Source organism: Prunus dulcis, chromosome 2 (assembly GCF_902201215.1).
Source record: "Prunus dulcis chromosome 2, ALMONDv2, whole genome shotgun sequence".
In the NCBI taxonomy this organism is placed as follows: Eukaryota; Viridiplantae; Streptophyta; class Magnoliopsida; order Rosales; family Rosaceae; genus Prunus; species Prunus dulcis.
In genome coordinates, this window is record NC_047651.1 from 25,836,014 (window position 1) to 25,858,767 (window position 22,754).

At 37.6% G+C, this 22,754-nt stretch overlaps 3 protein-coding genes across 5 annotated transcripts; 1 reads left to right on the forward strand and 2 right to left on the reverse strand.

Annotated features, from left to right (window-relative positions):
* Nucleotides 1-102: 102 nt before the first annotated feature.
* LOC117617834 (protein EXPORTIN 1A) lies at nt 103-11,251 on the reverse strand. Of its 3 annotated transcripts, XM_034347408.1 has the most exons (32): nt 10,745-11,251; nt 9,987-10,103; nt 9,487-9,579; nt 9,300-9,371; nt 8,925-9,032; nt 8,747-8,829; nt 8,476-8,614; nt 8,322-8,390; nt 8,113-8,190; nt 7,654-7,716; nt 7,535-7,579; nt 7,230-7,337; nt 7,008-7,106; nt 6,061-6,264; nt 5,632-5,691; nt 5,116-5,226; nt 4,807-4,904; nt 4,514-4,622; nt 4,274-4,339; nt 3,981-4,079; nt 3,821-3,901; nt 3,584-3,673; nt 3,165-3,250; nt 2,986-3,066; nt 2,723-2,905; nt 2,456-2,522; nt 1,886-1,996; nt 1,627-1,734; nt 1,414-1,551; nt 1,200-1,337; nt 1,021-1,125; nt 103-779 (listed from the first exon to the last, which is right to left on the reverse strand). In XM_034347408.1, the coding sequence occupies exons 1-32, from the start codon at nt 10,841-10,843 to the stop codon at nt 657-659; spliced, it is 3,231 nt and encodes a 1,076-aa protein (XP_034203299.1). In that variant the 5' UTR covers nt 10,844-11,251; the 3' UTR covers nt 103-656. The 3 variants fall into 3 exon arrangements, with proteins under 3 accessions (XP_034203299.1, XP_034203300.1, XP_034203302.1); XM_034347409.1 differs by lacking the exon at nt 9,487-9,579; XM_034347411.1 differs by lacking the exon at nt 1,886-1,996.
* A 1,736-nt stretch (nt 11,252-12,987) lies between these two features.
* Nucleotides 12,988-15,388, forward strand: LOC117618831 (ER lumen protein-retaining receptor-like). The gene is made up of 6 exons (XM_034348567.1): nt 12,988-13,371; nt 13,866-14,131; nt 14,332-14,447; nt 14,616-14,689; nt 14,788-14,851; nt 15,137-15,388. Exons 1-6 carry the CDS (start codon nt 13,281-13,283, stop codon nt 15,171-15,173), a joined length of 648 nt encoding a protein of 215 aa, XP_034204458.1. The 5' UTR covers nt 12,988-13,280; the 3' UTR covers nt 15,174-15,388.
* Nucleotides 15,389-18,201: 2,813 nt separating this feature from the next.
* Nucleotides 18,202-20,100, reverse strand: LOC117618677 (protein STABILIZED1-like). Its single transcript, XM_034348354.1, has one exon. It carries the CDS (start codon nt 19,852-19,854, stop codon nt 18,454-18,456), a length of 1,401 nt encoding a protein of 466 aa, XP_034204245.1. The 5' UTR covers nt 19,855-20,100; the 3' UTR covers nt 18,202-18,453.
* Nucleotides 20,101-22,754: the final 2,654 nt, after the last annotated feature.

Here is a 22,754-nt window from a genome sequence, read left to right on the forward strand (position 1 = left end):
AGGCTAAGCTAAGCCTGATTTTCTCAACCCTCAATGAACACAGCTGCTTGGGTCATAAATTATAAGGTCACTCAACTCGTCGCAAAGACAACAAACTATAGATGATTTGCTAATCAGAAGGAAACATATAGTAAACACAATCGAATTACACAAGTTTCACTGTTCTCCACGAGGGTAACAAAAAATCAGCGCCCTTCACCAACGCAATGGGACAACACATCCTATAAAAAACCAGACCAAAAAATAAAAGAACAAGGAATTTCTACACAACCCAGCGAGGTTAGTATTAAATTACACCTAAGATGAATCATCGATACTAACATAAGAGTCATTGAAACAGATTGCATCCCATCTGGCGAGTTCAAACTACAAAGATCAATTTGGATCCAGCAAAACCCTTAAATGACTCAAAATATACTCCCTCCCTAAATCAGCACCTAAATACTCTACAGCCATCCAATAGACTTAAAAGGCAACCGTGCAGCCAGCAGGCTACGGGAGCCTTTGTGATTTTACTAATTTCAACTACGAAACAAAACGGAAACTAATCAGGGAAAAATGCTGTTGCATTGGCAGATTCCGATGATTGAATCAAGGCACCCATTGCATCTCCATCAGTCGTCCATGAAATTAGCCTCAACATTAGAATTAGCCACCTAGGAATCAACCATTTCATCCTGTATCTCATTGGGGGCAATGAGCCCTGGAATAGAAAGCATTCGTTGCCGATCTTTCTCCCTCTGTGCAGCAGCCTCCTCTGCATAAAGATCTTTGTTGTCCTGCACAATCACAACATTCAGTTTGAACATTCAGATCACACTCGGATTTTGTTTAAAAAGTAGGGAAATATCCCAACATAAGACATATGGCCAGGGAAGATGCAACATTTTACATCAACTTTATAAATTAGTCCATAGAAGAATATCAAATTTGTCACTGCTGAAAGTGAAGAAAATAAAAAGAAGAGAGTATCAATCAAATGGCCAGTCCAAGCATCATCTGATGCTTCTGAATCCCTACCTGTGCAGAAAATTCTTTGGATTGCACTAAAAAGTCTCGGATGTGATTCTTAAATGTGGATAGGTCAGTCCTCGAGTCAAATAGTCCACTCACAAATTGGGTGACCTGGAAAAAACCTTCAGATAAGTCATTTGTAGAAAAACAACTGTAAGACAATAGCAATAGTATCATATTTATACCTCTGTTCCAGTCATGTTCGGGAATGAAGTACTCAAAAGCTTGATCGTATACTCACGAACAAAAATTCCATTATTGGGATATGGATAAGGAACCGCTGCAATATCCCACAGAGGCTCCGTCAACGTACCACTTTCCACCTGTAAATATGCAACTCTTAATTACGCAAGCTCGAGAATCAAAGAAAGAAGGTATCAAAATAACAAGATACAATACCAGGCAAAATAAATGTTGGAGCACCAAGACATGCAACTTGAACCCAGGCTTATGAAATGTGTCCGTCAAGACAGCAAAGATTTCTTGTTCGATTGTCAAAAAGTATGTACGGTAAAATTGATTACAGAACTCCGACTTCTGTCAAATCAATCAAAACATTGTGAGCATCTTAATACCACACTATATTTGACACAAATATGCTCAATGTCACACCTGAAAGTTCTTCAGCATCTCCAACAACAGGTTCAGCCCTGTTTCCGCAATGTTTCTTTCTGTGTGCCGAAACGCCCATATAATTGAATCCATTACAAGCTTCAGTTGCTAAAGTATACAAAAAAATGTGAAAACAATTAACGGTCAATTTGTGATAATTATCAAATGTTAAACAGACGCCAATAAGCCCTCATATATAACCAGAGAACACTGACAATCAAAACACAGCCAAAAAAGGGGGATGAAATTAAGCACAAACCGGACTTGATAACCGAATCAATGCAGGAAAACAATGAGCAGCAATTGCACGAAGTAAAGAGAAGAACTTCAGGCGATGCTCTGGGTAATCTTCAAAATTTTTGGTAATCATCTGCAATCGCACAGAATCTAGACATGTAAAGAAAACAACAGAAGTACAAATCAATCTTAAATAACTTTACACACCACACCAAACCCTATTTGGTATCAGAGGATATGCACCACAAACATATCACCAGCACAGATTCAAAAATCGCTCTTTAGCAATGCATTATGGAGAAAGGGATGCATAATAAGAAGTTAGGAACAATACTAACAAGTTCAGCCACCAAAACAATTCATTTGTCCGACTTGATGCGCTCACATCAACGCCAAAGGGTTAGGGCATGTTAAAATTATAGGTGTGAAGATAAATATTAACTTATAATTGCACTGATCATTTTTTTCATGGCTACTTGAAAAACAGTATTAGAGGACATCTAAATATACGGCAGTATTATGATTGTGCTCCAAATATTAATATCGAATCTCAGTAGTTTTGGCACCACTGCATGACAGCCCACATCCTTACCTCCAATGTGCACTGGAAAACAGCTTCAAATATTCGAGGCACATCATCTATCATTGCACCCTTGTACCTAAAAACAAGGGATAAAAATATTAAAGCTATGGAAAGAAAATAAAGCAAAATTAGAATTTTTAAATGTAAAAATAGTATCATTTTTCAATGTAGGCAGCAACAGCCTTGTTTTAGTTGGTTAAAGGATTTAGCAAGATACCGATATGTATCTAGAAGAAATAAAGCAAATAACAAGGTAATGAAAGAAAGATTGCATACTTATTTATAATTGTGGCAAAAAGTGACAAAACCTCCGACTCTCTAGCATCAGGCAAATTCCTGGCATAGTCACCGAGAACCGGATCCAACATTGGAGGGACAATTTGTTTTCCTATATGTGCTTGGTCTTCGGCCTTGTCCAAGAATGTCTCAATCAGCTTGAGAGTCTCCCTCTTTACCGACCTGTTCAATGGAATAGATTAAAACATAGTATTTGAGGGTTGTATGTTAAACTATATGGTAAATTGTATAACAGGTCTCACCGTAAAAGTTTCACATAGGATGTCTTAGAAGCAAAGGGCCCCCCTTCTGCAATGCTACTAGATACGAGCTCACTGTACATCCTGTTCAAAATAAACAGAGCCGCACATAACCATATCAGTTGAAAATGAAAGAAAATTAAACTGAAACTCTTACTAAGACCTAAAAATGTTGACCATACCTGTACACATTAAGCATGTCCAGAAAGATCAATGAAATCTGACTCAGGAAAAACGTTCCAAGGGAGCTGGCAACGCTAGTATTTGTCTGCAAATCAATAATGACCAGCATAATTACAATTAATTGAAAACAGAACTGACTATAGGATAATCAATACAACCACTAGAATAATCACATTTAATATTGATGTGACACAATAGGATAAACAATCCTTGCAAATAGAAGTAAAGGATTCATCGCTGATGCAAAGGAAAGGAGCACGTAGAAGGTCCACAATGTAATAGAAAGTGCACAATCTAACATAAAAAGATTCAGCACCGAAAAAAAAAAAAAAAAAAAAAAAAAACCAAGATACTAATCAGGGTCATCACAAATCTTATCTGCAAAATATCTATATATCAAAATGTAAACAATTCATACCTGTAATATATTAAGCACGGTGCGAATAACCTCCTGATCCTTGAGGAAATCAACACTCAAGCGTGCTTGCCCTATAATCTCTGCCCATTTCTGGAGAACACGCAAATATCATAAGCTAGTTTCAGCACTTGAGAGTAGTAGTCGTGCATGTTTTTGCATATGTGTGTGTGGGTGAGAGAGAGAGAGAGAGAGAATAACAAGTAAATCCTAAAACATTACAATTGCATTTAAACAGACCTGATTTGGGAGATTCATCAATCTCTGTAGATATTCATCCCTCTTTTGAGGGTCAGATTCTGCTTGAATCATATTACCAACCTAAGGTAAACAAAAGGCAAATTTTAATAACACAATTTTCTGTCAAAATATCTAGCAAAAAGGGCACAAAAAGGCATACAGCTTCATAAAAAGTATGAATCTGGTGAGGCTCAAGATCGGCAACAGTTGTTGGCAGGCCTGTCAGGAGTTCAGACACAAATGGTTCATTTTCTCCAAGCTGAAATCACAAAAGCATTCATAGATCATAAAACTTGAAATAATCAACCCCTCTTTGCGGAACATAACACCAAAAAATCAATAATTACTTTCCTTTTACCCTGGTCTAAAGATACATAATTTTAAATTTTATGACAAGAAGGGTACTAAATTGCTAAGTAAAAAGGCAAAATCTTACAAAGAAAAAAAGAATACCTGTACAATAACAAATTTACGCTTGCACTTCTGAACAATTTTCAGGAATGTGTCACAGGCCATATCCTGAAACATATGCCACAATAGTTATAGAAGAGTGTGATATCAATAAAATATGTCCCAGTGACTAACCCAACGAAAAAAAAGGGGAAACTCATGCATTAGAATAAAACATTGTGAAACTTAAGACATGTACATCTATCTATTTAACTTCAAAATCAACCTTAAACAAGAACTCACCTGAACTCCGGGATGGGTTTCATGCATAAACTCAAACAACTTATTCACAACAGTCTTTAGGAACTTCCAATGAGCTCTTAAAAACCTTGGGTATTGTCCAACAACATACCTGAAAACAAAGCAAAACTTCAAACATATGAATATTTATACTATAAAAATACATTTAATAGATAAGATTCTCAACTGAACTTATGTAAGCACTACAATGCACCATGCACTTGTTGGTAGCACATTTCAGGTAGAAAAATCCTTTAGCTTAAACTAAAAAACCCTTTAGAATCACAAATCCTTACATAATGTTGCTAGCAATAACTGCTTTGTTATCTTTCCCTTTTATGATTTCACATAAATTCAGCAAGTCGCGTATGACCATCACCAAAAATCTATTTTCCTGCAAAAGGAAAAGGTACATTCATCAAGAGGCATTCTAGAATAATAACTGCATAAAGAGCGTGAGACAACAATGGATCATCAAATAGATGCAGACTATGCAAAACAAGGAACTATATTATTTATCCTGGTTGAAAAGAGTATCATCAGTGAATTCTTCAAATAAGAAAAAAGATTAAAGAAATGATCACAGAACAGAGAGCAAACAATACTTGTTCTTCCATCATGGAACCAGATATGGACCCTATTGCCCAGCATAAGGTGTTTAAGTTGTTCCATGCCCAATCCTCACCACTGAGTTGCTTGCTTAATTTCTTTAGCATCTGCGTTCGAATGTCAATAGAAAGAAAAATATCAAAAGAAATACAATATAGGAATAATTACTTCACTGTTAGAGGTTCCCCACAAAAGAGATTACAGCAAAGGAATCTTCTCGGTGCTGGAGAAGATTCACTTAAGAGGCAGAGTGGGGGAAATTTTATTAAGATGCAAAGAAAATATTGTGAAAGTAAAATAAATCATAAAATTTGCATTATGACCATTCAGAAACTATTATGTAGGAACTCGATTAAAGTCATGAAAATCACATATGAAACATCTATTAAGACAAGAGAACATCATGCTACAAGCAACACCTTGCAGGGTCATGCATCAAAAGAATCTAACAGTAAGGCTGAATTATTGTTTACTTTTACTTCATAGAAAGGAAAACAAAAAATTCCCTTTACCTGCTTCTCAGTGTCCTCATGGTCAAGGTGTGACAAATATATCAGTGTCTCCCTCATGATCTACAAGATCAAAATGACACCGATAACAAAAATAAGTGAGAAAACATTCCAGAAAGAAAATAACAAATAATCCAATACGTTTTCTATTACTAAGAAAGAAGCATATCATAGAAACTGAGTTTCTGGTAAGATTAAAATGCATTCAGCTAATAACACCCACCATATCATGCTGAATTAAATTGAAAGCAGCATCCCTAAATTGTTTTGATAATGACACCTATAAAGGTACTAAAAGTCTGCTTTCGCAAAGATAACTTCACCCATCAGAGATCTTATAATTTCTTTTTTTCATTACAAGAACAAGAAGGTTTAACATTATTTTAATAGTGTAGCAATTACAAACATATCAACAAAATGAAGATGCATCACCTTATATTGAACAAGAACATCATTGTCCTTCAAGGTCTCGCGAACAATGTTCCCATTCTCATCTTCAACAATGAGAACCTCTTCTGGCTTAGCCATTCGACAGATCATGAGCAACCTCAACTTTGACATAATACTGGCATATATTTGCCGCCTTTGCATAATCTGTGAGCCAAGGCCATCAACCATACCAGGAAGCAAATTCATCTGCTTATTCAATACAAAGTAGACCATCAAAAAACAAAATAGATGACAAACTTACAAAATTATGCAGATGAGTTAGTGAAACCCTGGACATAAAGGAATCTTTACTATGAAGCATAAAATAAATTTGAAAAGCTTCTGTAGACAGTATTTTCAAAAGTCTTCTGAACATAATTTCCAACAAGAAAGTTGCCCCATACCATATCTAACCTCATACACAGAAAATCAACTTTTAAAAACAAAACTAAAGAAGCATTGCATTTACATGGTTAATGTGATTCTCGACGTGAATGCGCAAGAGTGACATGGACACAATGCTTAGAAACCTACTGTCTCAAAATTTGTTGGCAAAAGATTTGAATTTTATTGATAGGAAAATGATAAAGGTTCCGATGATTAACTGAAAATCTCCCCAAATTTTCCAGAAACTTTCAAGACACCTACCTAATTCAGACTTGTCGAGTCTCTTTCAAGATGGAAGGTTAGCAAGTTCTGAGATGATAAATTGGTCTTTCCCTAGACAAAACCCTCTTGTTGATGGAAACCTAGAAAATACTTACCTATCAACTACCAATTTCAAATCATAAATCTTTATTCAACTACAAAGAGATAAAAAAATAAGTTTGAACGGTCATACTAAAGAAAAACATAGGGATTCAAGTACAACTAGAGGATACGTCCATACAAAGTAGAAAACGGAAAACTCAAACCAACAAAAATTTCAAAGATAAAAGTATCTAAATTACCTGCAGCCCCATCATATTTGCAGTTGCTGCAGGGTTATCCAAATTATGATGCGCCTCAAACAATTCCAAAACCAAGGAATTCCAATAGTCTAAGCAAACCTGCTCGATCAAACAACCAAGTCTAAGTCAAATTATCACTTCATCTGTTCAAATGGGAAAAAAGAGAGAGCTGGATAGGGCCTTCGGGGTGGGTGCTAGAGAGCACATCATAATTAATCATACCTTAAAAACTTCAGTGTCATCCACATATGAGATGTTTATTAGATATTCAAGACCCATCAGCAACGCAGCTATATTATCTTGTGTGGTTTCAAGCACACGAATATGTGACTGCAAAAAGGAGACAATTAATAGCATCATCATTGGAGGCTTAAAGATCAACACAGAACTAAACCCAACAGCAGAACTATCATATCCCCTATATCGAACACTAAATCCTATCTATTCATAGAAAAGTCTTTGTCAAATACGGCTGGTGGAGGCAAAGCAATATATCAACATATTCATCTGAAAGAGAACAAACTTGCCTTGTTAAACGAAGTGAGAAACAGTGCCAAGTTCTGAATGAATGCCTGAAGAAACAATATCATATGAACTAGTTAAATACAACAACAGGAGAAGCCTAAAATCATTAAAGACAATATACCTGTTCATCGCTAGATCCATTTGCATAAGCTTGAGGGATGTTTGTTGTAGATGGGAGAATAGTCTGATTGATTCCAATAAAAAAGAAATTAGGAAATCAGAAAATTTGCCCAAAGTCATATACATTGAGAATATGTAAATTGTATGTCTATGTAGTTCAAAGAATACTTATGTCTCTGTAAACTTTTCGATTATGAGTAATTTTCTTAAAAAATACAATTGATTAAAATCAAATATTTACTTTTAATTTTTAGACCCCATATCTTTATTATACACTATCTAGTGCATACCAAGTTTTATATAAACTCATCTTCATATTTGGCTGAATTTTTAACCACGTTTTACAATAAATTTATCAAATTATACATATTTTCCCATCCCATGTATTACTAACTGCATATTGAACTCTGAATGTTGTGTTAAATTAGGCATAACATATGCAAAATTGATAGTGGCACACCTGTAACTGGACCATGAATATATTATACATCTTAACATACTGTGCATTGTAGAATTCACCAAAACTAAGTGCTGCAACCTGAAAACCAAAAAAACATATGATGAAACCTAAATCATTGAAAAGGCAAATACTGCATTATCTACTTGTTTCTTTTGAGATAAGTTTAACAACCACATAATTGCTTCAACAGAAATGGAACAACAACATACCTCCGTTAAACACTGAATGGTGAGATTCCGGTAAGAAGGCATCGGAAAAAATTTTAGAAGGGTTTCAAGCTGTAAAATACACACACAATATAGAAAGATAAGGATAAATCCTTTAAAAGGGTAATCAAGAACTACAAAACAGTGTTATACATACCAAAGGGGACTCAAATATATAACCCAACGGAATCCACGAGAGGAAAGCATGCAATGTGGATAATGTCGCACGTATGAGCTCGGCTCTTTGAGACGCTGATAGTACATAAAGGCATAACTCATGAATGAGTTGAAACTCACTGCAAAAAAGATCAAACACAACAGGAAGTAAAAAGTTTGGGCCAACAAAATAAATTTACATGTCAATACTTCAATAAATTTAAAAGCTCTTTTGATTACGAACAAAGATGCCAAAGTCATCAGCCAATTACCTGTTCAATGATTGTTTAAGCTCTTTAATCTTCAGCTGAGTCATTTCCCCCCTTGAGAAGTCAAAAACCTCTTCACTTAGAAGCTGAGGGTAGCACATCCAACCAATTAGTAGCTACTCAATGAGCCATATAAATTTGATTTCTATCTTTGAAAAAGTTGAAAATTAAAAAGGCTTACTTTCAATATGGCCATACAATTCTCACAAATTGTTTCACTAGTTTTAGCTGCTGAAACGAGATCCGGTATAAAGCTTTGCCATCTAGCGGGCCAATCATGCTTCAAAATCTGTATATGGAGTAACCTCAATATATTACATCACAACACATATCCAAAGCTACCAAAGCAAGCAATTTCAGATTTTAATAGACCAAGATAAATTCAAATACACAGATTTTCTGAGACAACTGTAAATACAATCGAAGTGAAAAGAATCAATGGAATAATGGAAAAGTAAACACAGTGCATGGTACAAACAATTAACCCCAAAAAAAAAAAAAAAAAAAAAAAGCAACAAGGGCAAAGATCCTCTAGGGGAGAGAAGCAAGGAAATACCTGAACCAATATAATATTGAGTTTGTTGACATACAGTCTCTCCATTCGAAAAGAGGCCTCATTACTTGATAGCTTCACAGGAGGAACAAAAGGTAAGAAAGAATATAAAGCCCGTGAAAAAACCATCAAACAAGATTTAACACTAGCAAAACTTCCCCTCCTCAAAGATTTACTACATGACTCATACCTGAACAATGACGTCAGATATATAATTTTTCATTCCATCTCGCTGTTCAACAGGTAATGCATTCCACCTATACTTGATAACCCCTTCTAGGACCTGTATGTGGATGCAAACCTCATGAGATCAGCACCTTAAAATAGGGATGGAAAGATTTATGCAGGTTGTGATGGAAAGTAGAATAGCAAATTTTCCAAAGCATCAAACCATTAACAAGCTAAACAAATATGCAGCAAGATTTGATGGTATAAACATTCTGTCGACTTTACAGAGATGCCTTCCTTCATGAAGGACAGAAAAATGCTCCCAAGTAGTCAACTTGATTATTATTCTTGTCATGTCCACATAAAGGCATTCTATTTTTGGCAGTTTTGAAATGCCTGTCACAGGCACAGCCCTGCTGAGGCCTTGCTGCCCTAGTGCAATGACTGTCCGGGCATCTGACGGCAACCTAGTTAGACAAAAGGAAAATGCAGTCTTATAGATTGTTATGCAACAAAACTGACCTGCAAGGCAAAGAACTTGGTGTTTAGGTTCTTGGCGCTCTGTAAAATGTGCACAACTTGAAGCCACATATCCGGATTGTTCTGCAAGTCCCGCAATATATGGTCTGCAGCTGTCCTCTGCATCGCCAACATTTGGGGGAAAAATACTCTTAGAAAATAAACTACTTGAAAAAACTATATTACAGCCCAGAATATTACCAACACGTCGATTACTCAAATACAAAACCTACGCTAAGAATAACAAAAGTTGCTTGGATTAGTAGGTTAAAATAAAAATAACAGTTCCTGTAAAGCTAAGAATGTGAAAGGATACAAAACCCATTTTTTCTAGCTTTTTGAAATTATTTAAGCGGAACATACATATTTACGACACCATCAACCAATCAGTAAAAATCTCTCTTCTTAATCACAGTACCAGAAGACCACAAAATAGGCAGATATGTAATGTTCAGAAATCCATCAAAAGCTAACTGTTCCCAGAGAAAGACATCGAAGCTAAGTCCTGATTGCGTCTAAAATTTTAAAATAAAATAAAAAATAAAAGCGGCTTTCAAGTGTTAAACCCTAAGACTGAGAGAGCTTCAATTTTCATTCAACGTCTTGAAAACCAAACAGAAAGCACAAGGTATCTAAGTAAAGGTCTCGTAAGGCAGGCTTAAACCCTATGGGCCCAAAACCTCGATTGCAGTAGCAAATTGGCCACACTTGGTCGGAAAGGAAACAGAGAGTAGAGCGAGAAAGGAGCAAGAAGCCCTCACCTCCTCCTTAGATCCGGTGCCGTAGAAGGCAGCGACGGTGGCATCGAGCAAGCCGACGTCAATCGGTTGGCTCAAGTCCCTAAGCTTCTCGGCCGCCATGGCCAAGTGCGTGAGATAGAGACAAGGGAGGACGATCAAGCACAGTCGGATAAACCCTAGAGGGCAAGGGAGTGAAGAGAGAGAGATGAGGAAACACCCAAACCCTAGGAGAGAGAAAGATTCTAGAGAGAGAGAGAGAGGGGGAGAGAGGAGAACAGTGTTGTGTTGAGGAGAAGGAAAGGGTGTGTTATTAATTTATATTAATTAGGAAAAGATAGAGGGGGGGGAGGGAAATAAAGACAGCTTGAAAATGAAGCAGTGGTAGCGTGCAGCGAGCGAGTGAGCGACTGAAGGCAAGGGAGGGGGACGGGGGGTTGGTTGTTTGTTTGTTTGTTTGTAGGGTGGGATTTGGGGTTTGGGGTTTGTTGGGGTTTGGGTTTCAACTTTGAATTTGGGGTCTTTCCGTTGTGTTTTTGCCTCCTCTTCCTCTCTTCATTTATTTATTTATGGACTCCCTCCCCCAGATGCGATATTCGGAATTTTTGAGTGACTTAGTTTGTCTCTTAAATGTTGTATCTATCCAGCCTACAAATATGGCCGTTTAGTCTTTGAGGGTGTAGGTGGGCTTTTGCTCTCCAGAAAATAAAAAATATATATTTGTTTGTTCTCAACTTTTACAATTAAAATTAAAATTGTTAATTTTATTTATTAATTAGCTATGGAAAACAAAAGTGTACGAGGCTGTTTAAATTAAAATTAAAAACTAAATGTTAAAATTAAAAACTAAAGGTCGAGTGGGGCCGGTTTGCCTGGCTGTACAGTGACGCTATGGTTGACGAAGCTGTCTGTTTTGTCAATACGTAATTGGGTACACTTTTATATTTTGTATTTTGAAAAATTCTTTTGCAGGGTTGAAAGGGGAATTTTTGTTTTCCTATTTTTCTTTTGGTCAAAATTTGTCTGAATATTGAAAAGGGGGAATTGGCTTGGCTTCCAGAATCTGCTGGAATATTATTGGCTCCTAGTCCTAGATGGCACTGGTGCCGGTACTTTAGCGGCACGGGGTACTTGGGCTGCCCAATAGCTTACAGATGATGTGCCAGGCAAGCTCAACTCAACTTGGACATTACACTTTTGGGCTTTTGATAGTGCGAATCTTGGGCTTTTACGGTTCATGGCCTTCGATTGGAATCAATTGGCATTATCAATGATCCTTCCTTTCCTTGTCACATAGTACAACAAGGTGAGGAGAATCATCAAAGTATATATTGCATTTGCATCTTCTGAGATTTAGCCAGCTTCCGAATCCGAACTAAACTTTCTACTACTTGTGAAATTGCATAAATTTTTATCAAGGTTAAAGGTTTTGTTTGGATAATGAGTATCCCTGGATCCATCTTGTATTTGATTATATTCAAAAAGATCGCACTCTTGACATGTTTTAATTTTATTTTATTTCTTCACTCTCTTAAAAACCAATATCAACCAATTCAAATTGAAATTCTTGATATACCAACCCAACCAATATCAATTGATTTGGCCGGCTCAATACTGACTTGGTTCGTGGTTTATGACATGTTTACTTATTTGAAATTGAGAAAATTAGAAACATAATAAGGAATTGGAATTAGATCAACTACCTCTTCTTAGTTGATCAAGTTCTTGATTTTGAGGGTATTAGAGTATTGATTTAAGGTGAAATCCACATATAATTTAAATGTTTTATGTGTAAATAAACATGGCAAAGTTTGAAATTATAGTAATTTATTAATTCTCAAACTCATTTGTAGTAAGTAAGCATGTGTCTTGCCAACAAGGTCTATCTTAGTGAAAAAAATACTTTCACTTATATATACTGACCTCAAATTCGAACTCTATGACACTTTGACAATGTGTGTATGAGAAAACACCCCTTCTCCTTCCTCACGTGTGGCAATACAAAACAAAGACATGTCATTGAGTCTTAAAACTTGCGAAGCCGAATTGTGACTATTTACTAGTAGCCCAAGAATAAAAGAAATTCATCTATGACAAGAAAATCTAACAAATTTGGGGCCCAAGCCCAAAGGGAAAAGATAACGACCCGTCGACGGCTCTCCAGACTCGAACCCAATATTTTTGGTGGGCCAGCTACCCTGATCAATAGAAAAACTTGGTCTCACAAATAAGTAGTTTTTCCCTCCCTGATCGCGTCAACATTCAAAGCGAAGAATGACAGATACGGGGATGAAGATCAGACAAAGTACATGTATGTTTTTTTTTTCTTTTTTTGGCAAAGACCTGCCGGAAGTCAATGCTCACGCTGCGTGCTATACAAGCCGTCAACTTAAAACCAACGGGGAAAAAAACGCTTATATTGGGTTTGAATGTCTGATAGCATTTTCTGCTGAAGCAGAAGCAAAACCAACAAGGCAGAGAAGAGCAAGCAAGAAGCAAAACAATACACGGAACGAAAGGAAACAGAGATTTCAAGTTAGTAGCTAACCGTAATAAAATCATGAATCTGTTTAGGTTAGCAGGAGACATAACCCATCTGCTCAGCATAGTGGTCTTGTTCCGTAAGATTCGCACCACCAAATCTTGTGCAGGTATGAATATGTTCATTCATTCTTACCTTTCTCTTACGTCCCTTAGACAGTTCTTGCTTTTGTTTTTCCTATGTGTTCCTGATGAGTTGACCAAGATCTTTTTTGTTCCATGCATGTTTATTGCTTAATTGAGAATTAGTGCTTTGACATGAGATTATTGTGGCAGCTTGGACTAAATTATGTTATGTTCAAACTCTCAAACCCCATTTTATTTTATTTTCCATTTTTAACTGTTCGACAATTGATTGATTCTGGTTTGGTTAAGAATTTGTACTTGTTATAAGGGTGGAAGTGGTTGATTTGAAAGCTTTTGGGTTTTTGGTTTTGTAAATTCCTTGCTAGGTTTGCAGATTTCATATTCTTAAAGTATGCAGAGATATGCCCTTATTCTCATATGCATCTGGAAATAAAGAATGGTCGTTTTAGTTGAATTATTTTGACTCAATTCCCCGAATTCAGAGTTGAAAACTTGTTCAACTGTTGCATTTAACCAGGAATTTCACTCAAAACTCAAGAACTCTACGGGTTGGTCTTTCTTACTCGATACATTGACTTGGTTATCAAGTATCACTCCTTGTATAACACTTTAGGGAAGCTCATCTTTATTGGAACTTCTCTTGCCACGGTCTGGCACATGAGGTACCATAAAGTAGTGAAGCAAACCTACAACAAAGATCAAGATACTTTCAGACATTACTATCTCATCCTTTTATGCTTGGGGCTGGCTCTTCTGATTCAGCGTTCTTTTACAGTAATTGAGGTATGAGGCATTTATCCTCCTCATTCTTATGCCCTTATGGATCACTTTATTATGCCTTTTTAAATGAATCTTTTGCCATTTGTTTGGAAAGAAAGCTTGCATCCAGTTTTATTTTATTTTTTTAACCCCTATCAGTTTGTATGATGCTGTTACTTTTTACTCACATCTGATAGAAGCTTTGATCTATTCTATTGTAATAGGTTCTGTGGGCATTTTCGATATATCTTGAAGCGGTAGCAATCTTACCACAATTGGTTTTACTGCAAAGGTCAAGAAACATTGATAACTTAACTGGAAACTACGTTGTCCTTCTTGGGTATGTTCCAATTCCCCTGAGGCATAAAAATGAATTTGCTTTTGTACTATCCACTTTCTTACCTGCAATGCAACTTAATTAACTAGTTAGGATCATAGATTCACTTCTATTACCCTGTTTATGCTTTTCGGATTGAAGTTCGTGTATTTGTTTGGTAACTCTGTGCAGTGCTTACCGAGCCCTATATCTTCTCAATTGGATTTATCGTTTCTTCACAGAGCTTCACAGAGTTCTCTGGATACGTAAGTTCTCTTTTATAGCTTGCACTTGATACTCTTGTATCCCATTTTAGCTAAAGTGATACAACAAATTATAATTTGTTGTCAAATGCCCAAAACAGCTTGGGTTTCAGGCCTTGTTCAGACTGCTCTTTATGCTGACTTTTTCTACTACTATATTAAGAGGTAACTTCATTTTCTACTCTTTTGTCTTTAATTGTTCCCCTAAGAATAGTTCGTTTCATTTCCGTGTGTGCGTGGAAGCCAGAAACATGTTGGAATACCTAGCAAGGGCTTTGCAAACATGTTTCCATGCGCATTGTTAAAAACCAGCATATCTGATATAGCTTCTAGGAACATGATTGTTTGCTGCTGGAAAATGGCACCAATACGTGAAACCAATTTTGATAATGAACTTTGAGTGCTGCTATTTCCTACTGACAACAACAAGCTACTCTGATTTTTCTTCAGCTGGAAGAAACACGAGGAGCTTAAGCTTCCTGCTTGAAGTGGATCATTCTGGATGTGTAATTTCAACTAACACGAAAGCAATGGATACATACTTTACTTGAGGATGTAGAACAAAAGCTGACCGCTGTTATCCTTGTCATGGGATTTTCTCCCTACATGCATTAATATTGTAATTTGTATAGTGCAACAACATTATCATGATTAATAGTTTACGGTGATCTGGGGGGACAGTCAGTGCTACCACATTTTCCAGGACTATCTAATGCATCTGCATCATCTATCATACCTGCTTTGGAATCAATCTGGAGGAAAAGAAAAAAGGAAAGCAGGACTATAATAAAAGAAATGGTTAATTATCTACCAACCAATCACCCACACTCACATTTTATGTGTTTAACCTTTTGTTTTGTTTACAATATGTGCCTTGCCGCCTTCATGGTCATGAGACCTTCACTTGAATTTGCACCCTAGCTCCTCTTGATCATCAAAAATCTGGAATTCTCTTTGGTTCCCAATTTTAAAGTATATCAATTTATCTAATGTGTAAAAAACAAGACACACAACCATGTTGAAATATATAAAGTTAAGCATTTAATAGTACACGGTATGTTCTTCTAATTAAGTGACAAAACTCTGAATAATATATTATTATTATATACCTTAGTTTCAAGGAAGAAACAAGGAGGGAGCAAATGTATTCGGTCATATATATACTGAGCCTAACCCTTGACCTCCGAATAAATAACTAGAGTTGAGATTCAATGCCGCGTGAAAGGAAGAAACGCGGAAGGAGCGCATGCAAGTCCTTTTCTTCAATACATCATTGAGCCCTGTAAACTTGTATAAAACCAAAATTTCACTTAGGATCCGACACTTGAGACTTGAAACTTGAGAGAGAGAGAGAGAATATGCTGAAACTCTCTTGGTTTACCTTAGCTTCATTGTTTTTGTTGGCAGCATTATCAGAAGCCAACAACTCCAAGCCTGGTCGCCAAAAAGAATGTGAGAATCTCACAGCTCCCTACCAATTTGAGATTGGGAAAGGAGGATCATGTTCCATGGACGAGTAATACAATAAACTGCAGCAGTTTCTATATCCCACTAAAATCATTCTCGGGAAAAAGTAATATTATTGAGGTGGGACAACTTTCTCCATCCCAGGTACGCGTAAATAATTCAGTTGCTTAAAGCTGCAACACCATTAAAATGGGAGCAATATTAATGTTGTTGTACTCTAGTTCTACTGCTCATCATGTGCTGCAGTGGACTTGGAGTACTCGCACCACACAAAACACAATCGCTGCGACTGTGAACTTGACTCGCACCCGGCACACAATCTCCGACTCTGCAAACAAGTTCACAGTCATACACAAGGGATGTGACAAGGTATGCAACATAGGTGGTCTTCTGGTGGTAGTGGCTGTTGCAATTCTTCCACGCCCAAAGCCATTAATAAGTCTCTTGTGTCTGAGGGAGAGACAGAGAGTATGGGAAACATTAGTTTCTGGCTTATCATGAGTAGCCGCAGCAAATGAACCAGGTCCAGGCTCATCTTTCCTATGTTGATGGTAGGAGACATGAACAGCACACGACAAGACGAGCTCATCATGTTTCCATCATTCTATTCCTACAACAGAATTGTCTCTATTCCTACGCGCTTATCATGTCAGATTGACGCCATTCGTTTTCCACATCAATAGTTGTACATCCAATAAACCCATTTCCATATTTCGATTTCTTCCACAACTTTTATGATATCCATCTGAATGCAAAGCACTCAAATGTTAATCTAAGTGTTCAAATGGACATCATGAAGGTGTGGGAGAAATCGAAATTTGGGAGTGGGGTCGATTGATGTCTATTTGCAAGGATGGCAACGTGGTGGACAATCATGATATTGTTTCAGCGAGAAAGAAAAGACAATACGTATTCTTGGTGCAATTGGGCGGAGGTCGTTGCAGTGAAGCATGGAATACAATCTGGTAGATTGGTTAAACATGCAAGCAAGGAAGGAAATGGTATGTTGTCGAGCGGGAATGATGGCATCTAAGATACAACTCATGAACGTATCTCCACATATCAGTTGCATTGACTAATGATGATGAGGTGATAGTCCTAGACTCCTAGTTGTACCCGTTAAAATGCTAATTGCATGAAGTTATTTTCTATGTTTACTTGAAAATGTAATTGAGTGAAGGTTAAGGCTGTCCTTTTATGAGGTAGTTATCCGTTTAAACATACAATATTGATTTCATCGACATAAAATAGTTATCTTTAGGAAAGAGTGACAAATATAGTGAAGAAATATATATATATATATATATATGTATATGCAAAAAGGTTTCTAGTATGAGAAATGACAGGTGGATATTGAGCTAGTAAAATTGTGTTTGTGTATGAGACTGTGAGCGTGCGTTTATGTTTGTATTTTTTCTTCTCGTCCTGCTTCTATTTTATATGGGAAACTGGAAAACAACTTAACTAAATATCAATATCTACAACACAAATACATAATTTTGATAGTTCAAACCCATTGGAACCAATCTTTCTAAATAATTTATTTTTCAGACATTTGCAGGTCTAGCAAGCAAATACTATTCTCACTTCTTTTGGAATATATAAATTATAACACAAGACCAGGTAAATTTTTATGGCATATGTATCTATATATCCTGCGCATTCCAAAGTGTAGTATAATGGTACGCAAGGAAGGACTGCACGCCCCAACGTATTGCCGTGAACATACAGCCAGAGCTTTGTAGCAATTACCCGTGAACATACACTGCCGATCCAGATGGCAGTGTATAAACCAAACCCCCATGATCAACCAAAAAGTAATTGACATCACATGATCAGCATCATTCATTATAACTTCATTAATTCTGAAGTTAAGCAGAGGAACGTCTTCTTGCACTGCCAGTTGTTTGGAAAGGAAGCTCGCAGCCAGTTTTTTTTTTTTTTACTCCCGTCAGTTTGTAAGATGCTCTTACTTTTTACTCACATCTATTGAAGTTTTGATCTATTGTAATAGGTTCTGAGGGCATTTTTGATATATCAAAACTGAATATGTATAAAATGACATATATATAGATATAGATATAGGAACAAGAAGTAATTATTAAGTCAAGCCAAGCCTCATCACCGAACCATCCAAAGGCAATTGGCAATAAAAAATGAAATTGAGAAAAGCTCATAAGTAAATAGAGTAACATATAAATAGGATGCCCACAAGTGAAACTGCTGGTAAAGGTCCAACTTTGGAGAACATTTTAGAAGAAATATAACCTGGAAACAGGAGAAGCCAGGAGAACGGACGACTAGAGTCTATCAGTTTGGGGCGCCTGCCTTGCCTGCTGCGAGCTCTCTTCCTTGCCGAGTACAGCCACCACTTGATGCAAGATAGCTTCAGTTGGTTGGTGAGAGTTGTGCAGGGCCTTGGAAATAGGTTGCCATTTTTCACCATGCTTTGGTTGTGAAGCAATGCATCTTCGCAAAACATCCTTCTGGTTCTCATCAGTCCCATGCTGAAGTTCAAATTTGAAGTACAAAGCCCAGAAATCCCCAATATCTGGGGCAATTGTGACGGCCCTGTCGAGCCAAGTCCTAGCTCTCTTAACCTCACTGTGATGCCAGAATAAATTGGCCACAGCAGCAATGACGTGGGGATCGTAATCACATTTCCTAAAGGCATCCATAATCTTGGCTATCCATTGAGAAGGGGGGAGGGGTACCATACTCTCGATATATGCTGCCCACAAGATACCACTATTGGGACACTCATGCAAAGCCCTCACCATCAAAATATCAGCTTCCTTGTTATTACCATGCCTCAATTCAGTTCGAGTTGCAGCAAGCCACAGTTGAGGGTTGTGAGGATTTTTGTTCCTGGCTTGTGTGAGGACTGCACGAGCACTAGTCACCCCATTCAAATTCTCTTCAAGGTTAACAAGAGAAAGCCAGAGCGGTATAGAATTGGGGCAGTGCTTCAGCCCCGAGTCATAAGCCTCCTTGGCTTTTTCCAAACGATCAAGCCGTTCCTCTAGCTGTCCAAGCATCAACCACAATTTAAAGAACGAAGGAAATTTCTTCAACCCTTCATCAAGCAATTTCCTCTCCTCTTCAACATTCCCTAATCCTCTCTCAACAATTGCTGATTTCATCCATACTCTCTCTGTGCCTCCCCCCCTTTTTCGGGCTTCGGCAAGAATCATTCTAGCTCTCTCAGGTTCCCAAGACAAGTTCATGCTCTGCTTTGCATTTGCATTCTCCTCCTCCTCCTCCTCATTCGATTTCTCGGCAGTGGCGAGCTCAACCACCGCCTTCCGCAGCAGAACGGAATCAGGAATGTGTTGCAATCCTCTACTCAAAACCCTGCTCTTATTCGAGTCATCATGCTCCAAATTTGCAGCCTGCATCCACAACTTCACCGAATTGGGTATCAAATTCAATCCACGGGCAATCACAGCCTTACCTGCTTCATTGGAATTGGGGCTGCTCCTCGCATTCGCAATCCTACACGCCTCCAACCACACATCCACACTATTTGGGCACTCCTCACATCCTTTCTGAATCAATTGCCTCGCTGCCTCCATTTCCCCAGCGTCCTCCTCCAACCTCGCAGATGCAATCCAACAAAGTGGCTGCTTAGGATTCCTCTCCGTCGAACTCTTCATCAACCGTCTACCGTTCTTTATCGCATCCCATTTTACCTCCTCCATACTACCAGTAAGATCGATTACCCTGACCTGAAACAAAATCGGAGTACGAATTTCAATGACAAAGCCACCGTCTCTATCTTTATCTCGTTCTCTTTAAAAAACCACCGACGACCGAACAAGACAGCAATTCCTTAGGAAACAGGAAAATTGACTTTTGCGTGTGTGCTTTTGTCTCTGTTTTTTCTTCTCGTCTTTGTATATTTATAGGCGGCTCTCACCTAGTGGTTTTCCTTTTCTGAAAAGGAATTCTTTCTTCTCCTTTCCGACTTCTATTAGGAAAAGACACCCAAAAATATAAGTTGGGAAAAATTCTTTGTACGAACGGCGCCGTTTTGAATTGTAAAACCTAAAACTTCAGAGACAGGCAGACGGTGTCGTTTATTTTAAAAAATAAATAAATCCCAAATTATAAAATTAGGTCCATCTTCTTCTCCACGCTAAAAATCTGGCGCCAAAAAGAAAAAGAAAACACCTCCGTAGACTTTTTTTGCTCGAGTACCTCCATAGCCACCGCATTTCACCGACTTCCATATCCACCGCACCGTCTCAGACCCCATAACCACGCCTGCCGTTCACAACCTCAATCTCTATCTCTCTCTCTTTCAATGGCGGAAGTGGGATGGGAGGATATCCAGGTATCGGCTAATCAAGAATTTGATGCTATAAAGATTGGCCAGAGACTCTCTTGCATGCTATCATATATATTCATTGTTCTCACTCGGAATGAAGAAGGAGCAGTACTGAAGTTGGTCAATTTGGGTTTTCAAGTAAAGGGGTTGTTGTCTGAAAATGTTACCTCCAATATGTTGCTGAACAAATTCATCAATGTTGTCAAGATTATTTACAAAGAATTCAAGGATATGAAAGAGCAAGAAACTCTAAATCAAGAAGCTTTACAGCAGGAAGAATTGGAGGAATTGGAGGTTAAGAATAAGTTTTTAGGAAGGGACTGCTTTGTCACTAAAATTTTCAGTGAAATCAAGGATCTTGCTGCAATAGTAACAGAGCAATCTGGTGTGTCTTTTAGTCTTAGATTGAAAAAGAAACAAATCCTTGGAGCCGTGGAAAACCTGGATGCACAGGTGTTGATAGTTAAAACTTTGTTGAGGGATTCTATCAAGAATTCAAGTGGTCAAATGGAAATTGACATCAGCCAGGTATGGAAAAAATCTAACCCCAAATTCACCAGTATAGAGATAGAAATCGAATGGGTTCGGCTCATGGCTATTGGCAGGCTAGTGGAGTATGAAGATATCGTTGCTGTGCAGAAGAGAAAACAGTATGTTTCTCTGGCTGCGGTTGAGGCAGAAGTGGTTGCCCTACGCAATGCAATATCTCTCAGTCAAAGGAAATCAGGACGTTATTGTAGTGTGGTTAACTGGTTGAACACAAATGCTAATGATAGCAGCAATTGGTCTGCTATGGAGGGTATCAAAATTCACGCACTTCGAATGGGGCGCCTGATTTCACGCAGCCTTTGTCATTTATTTTTTGGGATCCCAAAGAATGAACAAATCACAGAAAGGTTTGTCAGCTTTTTTAACCAGCTCGAAGCTGTCTCAGGGCAAGAAAACAACGATATGGTTGTTTCTGCCAGGATGATACGACTCTACAAGCTTGCCTGTTAGGAAATTGAAGAAGGTATAACAGAAAGTCCTATGAAGAACCCCTTTTCAACTACCACAATAGTAGATGCAATAAGTAAGGTGCTTGATGGATTCTTCCATCTCACATTGCGGCTTGAGGCGCTGGTGAGCTCTCCCCTATTGTTGGTATCGAAAACTATCCATCATCATGTGTCTTCTTTGGAAGTTTTTCTCGACATATGTGAAAAGGATGCCACCAATTTGCAGTCAAAGGCAGAACAAGCGAGGGACATATTTCACTAGAAGAAGATGTCTTGAGTTTGGTAGGACTCGATATGGAACTCCACATAGAAGATGAATGGAGAGAATGAGGTGATCCCTAAACTCCTAGCCGTACTCATTAAAATGTTAATTGCATAAAGTTATTTTCTGCTTTTACTTTCATTGTAACTGAGTGAATGTTAAGTAAGACTTTCCTTATATAACGTAGTTATGGTTTTGAATATACAGTTTCAAGTTCATTGACATAAAACTCTTTTTGGAAAGAGGGACACAAATATGACATAAAACTCTTTTTATAACGTGTATCAGTGAAGAGGTTTCCATTGCTAATAGATATACATATCCAGGAGTGGTATTCATTGTTGAGATGGATTCATTTGTTGAGAATTAAAACTGATATGGAATAATAGTGGGAAGACCAGGAAATACAGGACATTGAGAGGTAGCATGACAGAAACCAGAAGTAGACAAATAATATGGAAGGAAACAACTACAGCAGCGTAAAGAAGAGTTGAGGTTGTGTTGGAAACTAAGAAGATTTAGGGTGTGCAGACGACAAAGAAAAGTTCTAAAATTGGGGTAAGTATGGTGGATGATGGAGGAAGATGCCAGTTTAAGGAATACCTGCAAGATATCCTTAAATAAGTGGTTTTCTTTTCCAGTCATGCAACATATATCAAAGGGTGCTCCCCATCGCCAGGATATTATACAGATAGGTAGTTTTGAGGATTTGATTTAGTAATACCTAGCAAACCAATCATAAGCCTTAGATCTTACGCATCACCGTGTTCATTGCGCAAGCCTCATGAAGGCTCAGGCTCAGACTCATGAAGCCTCATGTATTTGTGGCTGGATTAGCTGCTGTTCATTGTATAGAGTTGTCCATCATAGACTTTTTATATTTTTTGGATTTTTCTAGAAGACTTTTGGTTTAATTCCAGCAGGAGTTTTCCAGAAGAGTCTTGGATTTCTCCAGCAATATATTTACTGTTTTTTTAGACTCTTGGATTTTCCATGCCTGTTACCTGTTAT

What these genes read in the sequence shown, in the direction of transcription:
- LOC117617834 (XM_034347408.1), bottom strand. Translation starts at nt 10,843, where the DNA reads ATGGCGGCCGAGAAGCTTAGGGACTTGAGCCAACCGATTGACGTCGGC. An exon ending in TATCTGACGTCATTGTTCAG is followed by an intron (nt 9,372 to 9,486) that starts GTATGAGTCATG and finishes CCTCCTGTGAAG; the next exon opens with CTATCAAGTAATGAGGCCTC. An exon ending in ATGACACTGAAGTTTTTAAG is followed by an intron (nt 7,107 to 7,229) that starts GTATGATTAATT and finishes TTGATCGAGCAG; the next exon opens with GTTTGCTTAGACTATTGGAA.
- LOC117618831 (XM_034348567.1), top strand. Translation starts at nt 13,281, where the DNA reads ATGAATCTGTTTAGGTTAGCAGGAGACATAACCCATCTGCTCAGCATA. An exon ending in AACTACGTTGTCCTTCTTGG is followed by an intron (nt 14,448 to 14,615) that starts GTATGTTCCAAT and finishes AACTCTGTGCAG; the next exon opens with TGCTTACCGAGCCCTATATC. An exon ending in TTCTACTACTATATTAAGAG is followed by an intron (nt 14,852 to 15,136) that starts GTAACTTCATTT and finishes ATTTTTCTTCAG; the next exon opens with CTGGAAGAAACACGAGGAGC.
- LOC117618677 (XM_034348354.1), bottom strand. Translation starts at nt 19,854, where the DNA reads ATGGAGGAGGTAAAATGGGATGCGATAAAGAACGGTAGACGGTTGATG.